At 43.5% G+C, this 15,496-nt stretch overlaps 2 protein-coding genes across 4 annotated transcripts in view; both read right to left on the bottom strand.

The window, feature by feature from the left end:
- Positions 1-3,592: 3,592 nt before the first annotated feature.
- Positions 3,593-11,951, bottom strand: LOC133635410 (E3 ubiquitin-protein ligase RNF14-like). Its single transcript, XM_062028587.1, has 7 exons — positions 10,799-11,951; positions 10,514-10,644; positions 9,746-10,420; positions 9,597-9,675; positions 6,909-7,112; positions 5,398-5,570; positions 3,593-5,309 (listed from the first exon to the last, which is right to left on the bottom strand). Exons 1-7 carry the CDS (start codon positions 10,944-10,946, stop codon positions 5,169-5,171), a joined length of 1,551 nt encoding a protein of 516 aa, XP_061884571.1. The 5' UTR covers positions 10,947-11,951; the 3' UTR covers positions 3,593-5,168.
- LOC133635409 (ankyrin repeat and MYND domain-containing protein 1-like) overlaps positions 11,525-15,496 on the bottom strand; it is a 46,042-nt gene continuing 42,070 nt past the window's right edge. Inside the window, exons 17-18 of one of the 3 annotated variants that reach the window (XR_009822060.1) lie at positions 15,148-15,464; positions 11,525-11,627 (exon numbers count right to left, since the gene is read on the bottom strand). Coding sequence is in view for 2 of the 3 variants with exons in the window: in XM_062028586.1 (XP_061884570.1) it covers positions 15,305-15,464 (160 nt within the window). In the remaining variant the exon portion in view is untranslated. Of the gene's footprint in view, positions 11,628-12,467; positions 15,465-15,496 lie in introns of those variants that run through there. The other 2 variants (XM_062028586.1, XM_062028585.1) reach the window with 2 other exon arrangements.

The raw sequence follows: 15,496 nt of genomic DNA, 5'->3' as shown, positions 1-15,496 counted from the left end.
AAGGGGCGTTTTTAAAAAAATAATATCCACAAAGTGATTCAGTGACCAGGTTGTGTTGACTTTTTGTGCTGGTTGATTTATTTCTTTCTTTCTGCACAATGACTAAGAAAGATTGTTTGTAATTTCGTAACTTTAGACGCCACGGACACATTGGCTAGCGTGTGCTGTCGCAAGCTAACTGGCCCAGCTTGTAGCAGCTCTAAGCGGCCTACAAGCCACGGTGAACCGTTTGAGATGCATAATAGATTTGGCCCTTTAGCTAGTCCTACACCCCAGTCTACAGGGCACCACACCTTAGTCATAGGGGACTCCATCACCCGGAACATACAGCTTAGTAAACCAGCCATAATTAAGTGTATTCTCGGGGCCAGAGCACCTGACATTGAAGCTAGTCTTAGGGAGCTGACTCGCAGCAGGCCAAGTAAACATGTACGACAGGCTAATCACACCACGAGCTACGCGATCATAGTTGTATACGTCGGCTCCAATGACACCCGGATGAGACAGTCAGAGATTACAAAGAGGAACATAGAGAAATACGTCCCGGCACTTGTCTCTGGCCCCCTGCCTGCGAGATGGAATGATGAGAGGTATAGCAGATTAGATTAGTGGCTCGCTAGTTTTTGTGCAGAACGGGGACTAACGTTTATTGATAATTGGCCCTTTTTCTGGGGCAAATCGTGCTTGCTGAGGAGGGACGGCCTTCACTCTAACTGGGAAGGCGCCATCACTCTCTGCAGAAATATAGACTACTATTTTGAGTCAAGCTTGACTAACTACACTACAGCAAGCTCGGACACAGGCAATTACTGTCAGGTTCAAACACTGATGACATCTATTAAACAAGACAAGAAGCAAAGAATCAAACAGAGACAGAAGTCAATGTGGTTCAGTGAGGAGAAACGTGCACATCTGTACCCTTGAACAGTGTCATTACATTCTGCCAAAAGATTGCATGCCTCCTTCTTTTATTTTGGACCCTCCCCGACCACATGGCCACAGCTGGTTCCAAAGGACAAAGGTCGCAAACAGTTCACAGAAAAGGTCGTAAACAGTTCACAGAAAAGGTCGTAAACAGAGCACAGAGAAGGTCAGTTCAAAAAAGAGTTTGTAAAATAGTTCAAAAAGAGGTCCATAAAATAGTTCAAAAAGAGGTCGTCTGGAAATTGGGCAGATCCTGCCTTCTCTCTGCATTGAAGTCCTTGGGTTAGAACAATATCTTTCTGTTGATTACCATACATGAAAGAAAACAGAAAACCCTTCATGTTGCTTTCCCCCTTACACAGTGGAGTTTTACGAGCCTTCTTCTTGGTAGGTTTCAAAAACAGCTTGTCTTCTTGCCAGGAACTCATTTCAACACAAAGTATTGTGATAATTTAGATATAATTATTCTGACAATTCCAGTGTGTGTTAGTCCAGGTGAGGAGTCAGTTAGGCTAGAACTAACCAGCGCCAGGCTGGAAGATTCCTGTACACATAGCATTTCTCCTAGAATAATACACAACTCACATGTTTGTTCTGTAGTAACTGTGCCAGAGGTGGACATGCATTCTAGGCAAATTATGACGCGTTCAATCTATTGCGCACCAAGCAAATCATTTCAAGATCCCCATCATATCAATTCCTAGATGTGATTGAAATTATTTAAGGTGCACTACACAAAATAAACGTAACGTTTTTAATATCAGCACTACGGATACCATTAACAAAATCCCTCAAAACAGACCACTACCTATAATGCGGGCTTTTTAAATATCAGATCATTGTTTCCTAAAACGTTGTTAGTTAATCAGTTCAATACAGACTACAATCTTAAAGGCCTACTGAAACCCACTACTACCGACCACGCAGTCTGATAGTTTATATATCAATGATGAAATCTTAACATTATAACACATGCCAATACGGCCGGGTTAACTTATAAAGTGACATTTTAAATTTGCCGCTAAACTTCCGGTTCGAAACGCCTCTGAGGATGACGTATGCGCGTGACGTAGCCCGACGAACACGGGTATGCCTTCCACATTGAAGCCAATATGAAAAAGCTCTGTTTTCATTTCATAATTCCACAGTATTCTGGACATCTGTGTTCGTGAATCTGTTTCAATCATGTTCATTGCATTATGGAGAAGGAAGCCAAGCAAGCAAAGAAGAAAGTTGTCGGTGCGAAATGGACGTATTTTTCGAACGTAGTCAGCCACAACAGTACACAGCCGGCGCTTCTTTGTTTACATTCCCGAAAGATGCAGTCAAGATGGAAGAACTCGGATAACAGAGACTCTAACCAGGAGGACTTTTGATTTGGATACACAGACGCCTGTAGAGAACTGGGACAACACAGACTCTTACCAGGATTACTTTGATTTGGATGACAAAGACGCAGACGTGCTACTGTGAGTATGCAGCTTTGGCTTTTTTTTGCGTATGTACGTAACTTTTTTAAAATATATAAGCTTTATGAACCTTGGGTTAGGTGAACGGTCTTTTGGGCTGAGTGATTGTGTGTGTTGATCATGTGTTTGAATTGTATTGGCGTGTTCTATGGAGCTAGGAGCTAGCAGAGGAGCTAGGAGCTAGCATAACACGTACCGTACCGTAAGTGCGCGTCACGTACGTAACTTTTTAAAAATATATAAGCTTTATGAACCTTGGGTTAGGTGAACGGTCTTTTGGGCTGAGTGATTGTGTGTGTTGATCGGGTGTTTGAATTGTATTGGCGTGTTCTATGGAGCTAGGAGCTAGCAGAGGAGCTAGGAGCTAGCATAACAAACACGCAGGTGTTATTATGCAGGATTAATTTGTGGCATATTAAATATAAGCCTGGTTGTGTTGTGGCTAATAGAGTATATATATGTCTTGTGTTTATTTACTGTTGTAGTCATTCCCAGCTGAATATCAGGTACCGTGAGTATGCAGCCTTGGCTGCTAAACATTCGATAACTTGACCGTATGTGCGCGTCACGTACGTAACTTTTTAAAAATATATAAGCTTTATGAACCTTGGGTTAGGTAAACGGTCTTTTGGGCTGAGTGATTGTGTGTGTTGATCAGGTGTTTGAATTGTATTGGCGTGTTCTATGGAGCTAGGAGCTAGCAGAGGAGCTAGGAGCTAGCATAACAAACACGCAGGTGTTTTTATGCAGGATTAATTTGTGGCATATTAAATATAAGCCTGGTTGTGTTGTGGCTAATAGAGTATATATATGTCTTGTGTTTATTTACTGTTGTAGTCATTCCCAGCTGAATATCAGGTCACCCCCGGCTCTCACAGCATCTTCCCTATCTGAATAGCTTCAACTCCCCACTAGTCCTTCACTTGCACTTTACTCATCCACAAATCTTTCATCCTCGCTCAAATTAATGGGGAAATTGTCGCTTTCTCGGTCCGAATCTCTCTCACTTCATGCGGCCATCATTGTAAACAATAGGGAACTTTGCGTATATGTTCAACTGACTACGTCACGCTACTTCCGGTAGGTGCAAGCCTTTTTTTTATCAGATACCAAAAGTTGCAATCTTTATCGTCGTTGTTCTATACTAAATCCTTTCAGCAAAAATATGGCAATATCGCGAAATGATCAAGTATGACACATAGAATAGATCTGCTATCCCCGTTTAAATAAAAAAAATTCATTTCAGTAGGCCTTTAAAGTCATTGGTCTGAGCGAAACTTGGCTAAAACCAGATGAATTTTTCTGGCTTAACGAGGCATCTGTCCCTAACTACACGAGTGCACATATTGCCCGTCCCCTTAAAAGCTTTAAGCAGCTGCAACATTAATGCTCTCGCAACTATGACTCTTGCTGGTCTACTGCCTTCGGTAATGGCACCATTTCCAAATTATGTGGGCTCTATCGATAACCTCACCATTGATAGTATAGCACCGCTAAAGCTAAAAAAAGGCCCCTAAAAGGCGTACCCACTGGTTTACAGAAGAAATCTTGTGGAAAGCTGGAACGCAAACGGCGTGCGACTAAACTTTAGGTTTTTCATCAAACATGGAGTGATAGTTTATTAACTTATAAAGTCATGCTTTCCTTAGCTACTACTCCAATCTCATCCGCTTGACCTTAGCGCTGCTTTCGATAACTTTGATCATAACATTCTATTAAAATGTATCAAAACACGTATTGGTATGTCAGACTTAGCCTTTTCTTGGTTAAACTCCCATCTTACTGACAGGATGCAGTGCGTCTCCCATAACAATGTGACCTCAGAGTATGTTAAGGTAACGTGCGGAGTGGAGTTCCACAGGGTTCGGTTCTTGGCCCTGCACTCTTCAGTACCAACATGCTGCCGCTAGGTGACATCATACGCAAATACGGTGTTAGCTTTCACTGTTATGCTGATGACACCCAACTCTGCATGCCCCTAAAGCTGACCAACACGCCGGATTGTAGTCACCTATAGGTGTGTCTAAATTAAATTAAACAATGGATGTCCAGCAACTTTTTGCATCTTAGCGCTAAGAAAACGGAAATGCTGATTATCGGTCCTGCTAGACACCGACACCTATTTAATAAAACCACCTTTACATCTGACAACCAAACAATTACACATCTGCGGTCCCTTCCAAAGGTTTCTCGTTGTTCCCATTGGGTTGAGTTTTTTCTTGCCCAGATGTGGGATCTGAGCCGAGGATGTCGTTGTGGTTTGTATAGCCCTTTGAGACATGTGTGATTAAGTGCTATTTAAGTAAACTTTGATTGATTTGTATTGTGTCGCATAAGTAAATTATGTGCTTGCGATTTCAAGTAAGAAAATGACCCGAGTTTCTCACATTGTCCACAAGATGGTGATAATTTGCCACCTATCAGACCCACGGGTATTTAAATTTAACATGAAGACACTAGCACATTCAGACTGATTGCTTATTGAAATTGATTTTGTGCTGCATTCAGGGGTTTGGTCATCCCTGATGTAGATCGTCAGTCATCAGGTCATATATTCCAAAAAAGTTTCATGGATGCGAATGGACTCTTCTGAATAAGGTCCAGTTAACTTTATTCAGCGTTTGCAGATAGTATAAAACTCCTTTCACACAAATAACATAAGAAATCAGGTCTACTTGCCTTACAAGGTGTCCCTTATTGTTCTTTTCAGGGAGTTGGCAAGGCTATTTATGGCCTACTTTGTGAGCAAAAATGTGTCCCTCCTGAGACTGTTGGTCAGAGGTGGTACTGGAACTGTACACACGGACCCTCCGCAAAGTGTTGGCCAACATTTTGAAACGAAAGCTTTCCCAAGCAGGCCCAGCAGAACGATTGCTGGCACTTTGCGCACCTCATCACATTGCACCCTTTGTCTTTCTGCAACACAAACACACGCCTGATTTAAAATGTGTTTTCTTTTTTGGGATAAAAGACACAGGACAGGACAGTACAACAAGAACAGTACCTGTATTTTGCAGAAGCAGTACGGACATTGTTTGCTGTTGGAAGTAATCCAGTCCTCGGAGAGGGAGTCCTCTAGATGGCCCAAAATACTTCTTCGACCATACCTGCTCTCTAGCAGGCGCTTTCTTTGTTTACTTCCACTGGTATAGTCATCCCAGAGAGCCGCCATACCCACTGAGACACACACAATATTACAAATACTATATAGAAAGAGGTGCGGACAGACAACAGCTGCTAGTTTCTTCATTATGCCTGGTCATGAACCATGAAATCGATCATCTCGACTTTGAACACACTTCACACGAGTGAATGAAAGGCATACTTACTCAACAGCCATACATGTCACACTAAGGGTGGCTGTATGAACAATGCCAACACTGTCATAAACCTGTGCCATATAGTGAAATCACACTAAACAACAATGACAAACACATTTTGGGAGAATATTTGAACTTTCCTCTCGAAGGTCTTATCATCGTCCATGTGATGTCAGATGAAACAAGACTGTTTGGCCACAATACCATCAATATGTTTGGAGGAGAAAAGGTGAGGCCTTTAATCCCAGGAACACCACCCCTACCGTCAAGCATGGTGGTTGTTCTGAAGGTTTTCATATTTGTATAAATTGTCCATTTTAGTTTTATACATAGATTTCTGTTAAGGGATTAATTATTATTATTTATTTCTATTTCATATGTGTCGTTTGGGAAGGTGGAATGTATTTTCGTTAGTTGTTTAACCGTTGCCACGGTTACGGTTGCCAGGGTTACGGGCACTTCTGTTTCCGCCGGCAGGTAGAAAAAAGTGTTTAAAAGAGCTCCGGCATTTGACAGGCAGCGGAGCGTCTGTAATACTACCCGGAGATAGAGTTCACCACAGTTGCAGATCAGATAAGTAACTAGTACTCTAAGCGTTGTATTTAAGTTTGTTATAAGTGACAGTTAAGTGCCAGTGCACTAGTTTAGGTTTAAAGACGTTTTGGGCGCTTCACGTTGCCAGTAGGAGGTGAAGCGCATGCTAACCGCTAGTTAGCTCACCGCAGCTCGCACCTGTGTTTGTTGGCTGCAACGTGACTTCACGAACGCCAGGTTCAGTCAGGTTCGGACTAAGTTTAGTTAAGAGACACTCTCCCCTGGGACTATTTATTGTTTGGAGAACGTTGTAGAGTTTAGTTGTGTGCTATCGCGGCTACCTTGCTGCGAGGGAAGTGGACAGCGCGAGGTACGAGTGTTAGTGGCTCGCGCTCACGGGCTAGTCGACAGAGAGGTGACCCAGGACGAGGCTGGTTCTCCTCTCGCTCCAGACTAGACTCGTGAGGGAGCTAAGAGGAAGCACGGCCAACCAACACCCGCTGCAAAGGACACTTTTAGTTGTGGACGATTTGCTGATTGCAGGCTGACACTATAAAATAAACAAGTATCTGCTGTGGAAAAGGTCCGCTGTTAGTTCTAGTCACAGTATAAAAATAGAATTATAAAAACTGAAACTTCATAAAAATAGTCTAGAACCTACCAACTGACTGGGGGAGGTCTGCATCGTCTTGCTGTGAGTCGTCTGTTTGAGGCTTCCCCCTCACCCTGCAGTCATCTCTTCCATGGTAAGTCTTCTTGCAGGTAACACAGAAGGCAAAGCCACAGACAGAGCAGAGCGCCAACCTGCTGGCTTCTTCTAGAATGACTGGCGATCCACAGGCGGTCCGTGGACAGTAAATGACATCTGAAGAAACACCACATGACACATTCAAGTTACAACTTACTCACTTATCTGCTTATCATCTGCAACCAAAATAACCTGCCAGATGTGCGCGTCTGCAGCTTATAAGGCTGATATCATTCTTGAAGATGAACACATGTATTTGGTATATTGCTTGACTTTTCAGTTATAATGGTAAACATTACTACAGTCTCCTCCAAGGATTTCATTGTCATCCCATTGGGTTGAGTTTTTTCCTTGCCCTGATGTGGAATCTGTCGTTGTGGCTTGTGCAGCCCTTTGAGACACTCGTGATTTAGGGCTATATAAGTAAACATTGATTGATGTCACATTCATCTTTTAGATCTAATTGCCACAAACAAACCTTTGCACGATATTCAAACTTTTGGAGGTTCACCTGTAGTGCTGAAACCAATTAGTTGAAATTATCAATAAAGGAGGAACAGAATACATAATATTAAGTCGAGTTTTGTTTGATCTTAAAGGCCTACTGAAATGAATTTTTTTTATTCAAACGGGGATAGCAGATCCATTCTATGTGTCATACTTGATCATTTCGCGATATTGCCATATTTTTGCTGAAAAGATTTAGTATAGAACAACGTCGATAAAGTTTGCAACTTTTTGTCTCTAATAAAAAAAAAGCCTTGCCCTCACCGGAAGTAGCGTGTCGTAGTCAGTTGTTCACTTCCTCATATTTTCCTATTGTTTTCAACGCAGCTAGAGCTATTCGGACCGAGAAAGCGACGATTACCCCATTAATTCGAGCGAGGATGAAAGATTCGTGGATGAGGAACGTTAGAGTGACGGACTAGAATGCAGTGAAATACACATCTTTTTTCGCTCTGACCGTAACTTAGGTACAAGCTGGCTCATTGGATTCCACACTCTCTCCTTTTTCTATTGTGGATCACGGATTTGTATTTTAAACCACCTCGGATACTATATCCTCTTGAAAATGAGAGTCGAGAACGCGAAATGGATATTCACAGTGACTTTTATCTCCACGACAATACATCGACGAAGCTCTTTAGCATGAGCTAACGTGATAGCATCTGTCTCAAATGCAGATAGAAACAAAATAAATAAATCCCTGACTGTAAAGATAGACAGAAGATCAACAATACTATTAAACCATGGACATGTAACTACACGATTAATAATTCTCAGCCTGGCAAAGCTTAACAATTGTTGCTAAGCTTAACAACTGTTGCTAACAACGCTAAGGCTAACTTAGCAACTCAGCAACCGGACCTCACAGAGCTATGATAAAAACATTAGCGCTCCACCTACGCCAGCCAGCCCTCATCTGCTCATCAACACCCGTGCTCACCTGCGTTCCAGCGATCGACGGCGCGACGAAGGACTTCACCCCAACACAGATGTGGTTGGCGGCTAGCATCGGCTGGCGCGTCTGCTATCCAAGTAAGTCCTTCTTGTTGTGTTGCTACAGCCAGCCGCTAATACACCGATCCCACCTACAACTTTCTTCTTTGCAGTCTCCATTGTTCATTAAACAAATTGCAAAAGATTCACCAACACAGATGTCCAGAATACTGTGGAATTATGAAATGAAAACAGAGCTTTTTTGTACTGTATTCAATGGGGAAGCCATACCTCTGTTCCCCTGGCTACGTCACGCGCATACGTCATCCTCCGAAGGCTTTTTCAACCGGAAGTTTCGTGGGAAATTTAAATTACACTTTACAAGTTAACCCGGCCTTATTGGCATGTGTTGCAATGTTAAGATTTTATCATTGATATATAAACTATCAGACTACGTGGTCGGTAGTAGTGGCTTTCAGTAGGCCTTTAATGAGACGTTTTGCCCAAAACTTTTGCATCAGTCATGCATTGTAAGAGGTTGTTTTTATTTTTTTTTACTTTAGTTTAATTATTGACATTGTATGTATGTAAAATACTGGCTGTACAGACCCTGTAATGCAGTGTTTTTCAACCTTTTTGGAGCCGAGGCACTTTTTTTTTTTTTAAATCCCACTACAGAAAATGTTAACAAATGACACTCAGTAGCGTATATTGACCAAATATGACCAAATATGATGCAATTGCACAACTAAGTCCTCAAAGTAGACCTGCACCGCAACTAGCTATCTGCTGCCACCTACTGATATGGAGGAGTATTACATGGTCACTCTGCAGACATTCAACAACGGCACATTTCTTGTGGAATATAATTATTGGTTTGCAAAAATAGTTTTTTAGGCTAATTAGGTGAAATTTCATATTTTCCCACGGCACACCAGTGAGTATCTCGCGGCACACCAGTGGTTGAACAACACTGCTGTAATGGTTCCATTTAATGTTCATTATTTGATATGGTAAAATGTGATCCAGGCTCAGATTGGTTTCTCTGTATTTGTCTACTTTACTGTTGATCACAGTTAAAACTTCATGTATTTTTTTATTATATGATTGAATAGCGATTCAACAAGGCCTAGATTTTGAGTGTTCTTTGAATGCACACACCTGCCATACAGTCCAGAGTAGACTGTAGAAGAAGACGGTCATAGCGTCTAAACAGTTCCTCCCCCACCAGACTCTCCACCTTCCAAATGAAAATAGAAGATAATCAAATATGTCAGAGTAATACTTAAGAAATAAGGATGGGATCTTACTTGGTCAGGCGTGGGGAAAGCTGTGCAGCCTGCCTGAGCGCAGGTGACGCCAAGGACATTTCCCTCTGTTATCCGGAGCTTACAGAACTCAGCCAGACAGGCCTGGCAGAAGACATGGCCGCACTCTTGTATCCGTACACACTCGGAACCCAGGTAGCTCAGAAAACACACTGAGCAATCAAAAACTGTGCTTTGGAAAACCTTGTGTGTTTGAGCTGCATCGTGGACCAATATCTCAGACATAAGAGCTTGTGCTGGAGTCAGGGAGAGATCAGAGACTGGTTGGTCGGAAGCAGAAGCGTTTCCAGCTCCTTTTCCACATGCTTCTTCTTCACCAAGCGGGATGGAAGAATCCTTACGGGATTTGCAGGACTCGGGGGCTACGGCTCCTCGAGAGTCTTCATGACTATTGTCCATCAAATGATCTGAAAGGTGACAACGTTCGGCGTCTTTGGACCCTGAGGTGAGGGGGATTTGATTGGTTTCCGAGATGGAGGCGGAAATTGTGTCCTCGCTGTTGTACGGGCTGCTGCGTTCATTGGGGAGTTCCAGCAGAGAACGGATGTTGAGGAATCCGAGAGTATCCTCCCTTAGAAACTGTACCCAGGAGAAGATCACCACGTCACCTCCAGTGGCTTGATAGAGATCAATGAGGTGAGACCCTAAAGAAGCAAGCTGGAGAGACGCAGGGGAAATGGCTGATGTGGTCCATGTAAACAAATCCACACACACACACACACACACACACTGGTGTGTAATGCTACTTACCTGTTTGTGTGTCAGCCAGATACAGCAGAGAGTGAAGGAGGGAGGGGATGAGGAGGGATAATCCTCCGGGAACTCAAAGGCCAGATGCAACGCTGGAAGGAATGATATCTCGTGCTGCGTCCGGGTGTCACCTTTGACAAAGCAAACATGACACATGTTCTTGGGAAATCTGATTCACTGTTCTTTCTACTGAGTCGTACTGTCTGCAAACCAAGATCTACATCTACATGTCCTCATATTACAGGAAGTCAATAACACACTTTTGAACGAGAATGATTTGTTTACCTTCTCCGAGTGCCACCAGGAAGCCAGAGGGCAGTTCAGTCAACACTCTTATTTCTCCGGCAGTCCTAAGTCCGTGCCGGACAAACTCCTCTGAACTCAGAATGCTATGAATAGCAAGTAGCTCGTTTTCTTGCTCCTCTAGATCCATACCTGCAGTGGAAATGGCTGGAAACACCTGTCACTACTTCCTCTATGCAAGGCATTCAGTCCAAAACAATAACAATACTGTTGCCTGCTGCAGTTGTCCGTCCCACCAGTGACTCATCAGTCTGATGCAAGAAGCAGGAAGCCTCAGCAAATACTGGCAATGACTTCAAGTCATACATTTGGTGCCATTAACACAACATTTTCATATTTGTTGAAAAACAAGAGAATCATAGAATCACACATTTCTATTCCTAGTTTCATTATCTGTATAAAAACAAAAGACACCATACAATTTATGCTTGTCTCAGTATTTTAAAGTGCACCTTCTGCCATGCCACTCCCATTATGGGCTTACACACCCAGAAAATCTCATTAAACCAGAACCTGATCAGATTTGTTAAACTGTACAAACCTTCTGCACACTACACCTGATATTTAAAATAGAACAATACAATGTTCTAAGATAACTTAAAACAATTTCCAAGTTTGATTTACAAACTTTATATAATGTGGTTCGGGCACCTGGTCAGGATGCCACCCGAACGCCTCACCAGGGAGGTGTTTAGAGCACGTCCGACCAGTAGGAGGCCACGGGGAAGACCCAGGACACGTTGGGAAGACCATGTCTCCTGGCTGGCCTGGGAACGCCTCGGGATCACCCGGGAAGAGCTGGACGAAGTGGCTGGGGAGAGGAAAGTCTGCTTAGCAGCTTTACTCTGAGTTCCTCCTGGATGACAGAGCTTCTCACCCTATCTCTAAGGGAGAGACCTGCCACTCGGCGGAGGAAGCTCATTTCGGCCGCTTGTACCCGTGATCTTGTCCTTTCGGTCATAACCCAAAGCTCATGACCATAGGTGAGGATGGGAACCCAGATCGACAAATAAATTGAGAGCTTTGCCTTCCGGCTCAGCTCCTTCTTCACCACAACGGATCGATACAGCGTCCGCATTACTGAAGACGCCGCACCGATCCGCCTGTCGATCTCACCATCCACTCTTCCCTCACTCGTGAACAAGACTCCGAGGTACTTGAACTCCTCCACTTGGGGCAAGATCTCCTCCCCAACCTGAAGATGGCACTCCACCTTTTTCCGGGCGATAACCATGGACTCGGACTTGGAGGTGCTGATTCTCATCCCAGTCGCTTTACACTCGGCTGCGAACTGATCCAATGAGAGCTGAAGATCCTGGCCAGTTGAAGCCATCAGGACCACATCATCTGCAAAAAGCAGAGACCTAATCCTGCAGCCACCAAACCGGATCCCCTCAACACCCTGACTGCGCCTAGAAATTCTGTCCATAAAAGTTCAGAACAGAATGGGTGACAAAGGGCAGCCTTGGTGGAGTCCAACCCTCACTGGAAACGTGTCCGACTTACTGCCGGCAATGCGGACCAAGCTCTGACACTGATCATACAGGGAGCGGACCTCCACAATCAGACAGTCCCATACCCCATACTCTCTGAGCACTCCCCACAGGACTTCCCGGGGTACACGGTCGAATGCCTTCTCCAAGTCCACAAAGCACATGTAGACTGGTTGGGCAAACTCCCATGCACCCTCAAGGACCCTGCCGAGAGTATAGAGCTGGTCCACAGTTCCACGACCAGGACGAATTTATAAACTCAATGTGTAATATTCTAACTAGGGCTGTCAAAAACAGGGATTTAACTAATGTAATTGATCACAAAAATGATATCACATTCATCATGTATATACGCAGATCAATCACACAAATTATGTTGACTGCATGCAACTTTACCTTAGCTAAGGATGGTTACCTGTCGTTATCTGGTTAGTGATCAGGTCAATGCCAGCATTAGTAAGCAAAGATGAATGAGGAGACTCTGACTAGTGCGCTCGCTGAAAAATGTATCTTCAAAATGCACCCTGACTCGACTTTAAATAAAACTGAGCAAATTCTGAGCAAATAAAAGTATGTACACTCAAGTAAAACAGCTGGAAAACGTTCCTGGATGACATTCTGCATTTGAGTCCAGATTTTGGAGTCTTTTTTAAATTGATTTCAATTATGCAAGCCAGTAATAACCTGTGATAAGTCATGAATAATCCAAATTCAAAAGTGTGATTAATCTAAATAAAATACACTATATTGCCAAAAGTATTTGGCCACCCATCCAAATGATGAGAATCAGGTGTCCTAATCACTTGGCCCGGCCACAGGTGTATCAAATCAAGCACTTAGGCATGGAGACTGTTTCTACAAACATTTGTGAAAGAATGGGCCGCTCTCAGTGATTTCCAGCGTGGAACTGTCATAGGATGCCACCTGTGCAACAAATCCAGTCGTGAAAAATGTCCTCGCTCCTAAATATTCCAAAGTCAACTGTCGGCTTTATTATAAGAAAAGTGAAGAGTTTGGGAACAACAGCAACTCAGCCACCAAGTGGTAGGCCACGTAAACTGACAGAGAGGTCAGCATAGTGCAAAGACTTTCTGCACAGTCAGTTGCTACAGAGCTCCGAACTTCATGTGACCTTCCAATTAGCCCACGTACAGTACGCAGAGAGCTTCATGGAATAGGTTTCCATGGCCGAGCAGCTGCATCTAAGCCATACATCACCAAGTCCAATGCAAAGCGTGGGATGCAGTGGTGTAAAGCACGTCGCCACTGGACTCTAGAGCAGTGGAGACGCCTTCTCTGGACTGATGAATCACACTTTTCCATCTGGCAATCTGATGGACCAGTCCGGGTTTGGAGGTTGCCAGGGGAACGCTACATTTCGGACTGCATTGTGCCGAGTGTGAAATCTGGTGGAGGAGGAATTATGGTGTGGGGTTGTTTTTCAGGAGTTGGGCTTGGCCCCTTAGTTCCAGTGAAAGGAACTTTGAATGCTCCAGGATACCAAAACATTTTGGACAATTTAATGCTCCCAACCTTGTGGGAACAGTTTGGAGCGGGCCCCTTCCTCTTCCAACATGACTGTGCACCAGTGCACAAAGCAAGGTCCATAAAGACATGAATGACAGAGTCTGGTGTGGATAAACTTGACTGGCCTGCACAGAGTCCTGACCTGAACCCGATAGAAACACCTTTGGGATGAATTAGAACGGAGACTGAGAGCCAGGCCTTCTCCACCAACGTCAGTGTGTGACCTCACCAATGCGCTTTTGGAAGAATGGTGGAAAATTCCTTTAAAACACACTCTACAACCTTGTGGACAGCCTTCCCAGAAGAGTTGAAGCTGTAATAGCTGCAAAAGGTGTCATATTGAACCCTATGGGTTAGGAATGGGATGGCACTTCACGTTCATATGTGAGTCAAGGCAGGTGGCCAAATACTTTTGGCAATATAGTGTATAAATGATTTGACAGCACTAATTTAAACATGACTGCTTAGACCGGGGGTCGGCAACCCGCGGCTCTAGAGCCGCATGCGGCTCTTTAGCGCCGCCCTAGTGGCTCTCTGGAGATTTTTCAAAAATGTATGAAGAATGGAAAAAGATGAGGGGGAAAAAAAAAAAAATTTTTTTGTTTTAGTATGGTTTCTGTAGGAGGACAAACATGACACAAACCTCCGTAATTGTTATAAATCACACTGTTTATATTAAATATGCTTCACTGATTCAAGTATTTGGCGAGCGCCGTTTTGTCCTACTTATTTTGGCGGTCCTTGAACTCACCGTATAGTCTGTTTACATGCATAACTTTCTCCGACTTTCTAGGACGTGTTTTATGCCACTTCTTTTTCTGTCTCATTTTGTCCACCACACTTTTAACGTTGTACATGAGTGCACAAAGGTGAGTTTTGTTGATGTTATTGACTTGTGTGAAGTGCTAATCAGACATATTTGGTCACTGCATGACTGCAAGCTAATCGATGCTAACATGCTATTTAGGCTAGCTATATGTACATATTGCATCATTATGCCTCATTTGTAGCTATATTTGAGCTCATTTAGTTTCCTTTAAGTCCTCTTAATTAAATTTACATCTCATGACACATGTAATATGGCTTTTAATTTTTTGCGGCTCCAGACAGATTTGTTTTTGTTTTTTGGGTCCAATATGGCTCTTTCAACATTTTGGGTTGCCGACCCCTGGCTTAGACTGTGTGAGTCCCAAAACAGAAAAAAAGTGCAAATAATTTTTATAGACTTAACACGGCACCTTTCAAAACTCGTAACTTTGATCAACTGTCAGCTTCATCGGTGTATTCCTTCCATATATCCTCATTTCTTACCATACCAAATGTGTCCTTTCATTCCCCAAAGCCTTGGCACTTTTTCTCTGTACTTCATCTTGTGCATGCCTTTTTGTCATCTCAGTTTGTCCTCCTGGTAGTACGCGTCAAGTGTGAAGACGGGTAGATGAACTACACACACTTCCCTCGAGAAAGTCTATTCCAGAGTCTCCCGGACACACTCCTCCTTGTGCCCTTTATTCCACGCTTTCAGTTTGCAGTGTGTCGAGCAGTAAAGCACCTTGTGGCAGCGAGTACAAGCAGTCAGCGTCACAGCTGCGGAGCGACCGCAATGGTAACAGAACTTAAAGGGTTTCCTGGAAAAAGATTTGAAGTTAGCTATGCGCCG

This window comes from Entelurus aequoreus, linkage group LG19 (assembly GCF_033978785.1).
Source record: "Entelurus aequoreus isolate RoL-2023_Sb linkage group LG19, RoL_Eaeq_v1.1, whole genome shotgun sequence".
In the NCBI taxonomy this organism is placed as follows: domain Eukaryota; kingdom Metazoa; phylum Chordata; class Actinopteri; order Syngnathiformes; family Syngnathidae; genus Entelurus; species Entelurus aequoreus.
This window is presented reverse-complemented; position numbering and strand designations above follow the sequence as displayed.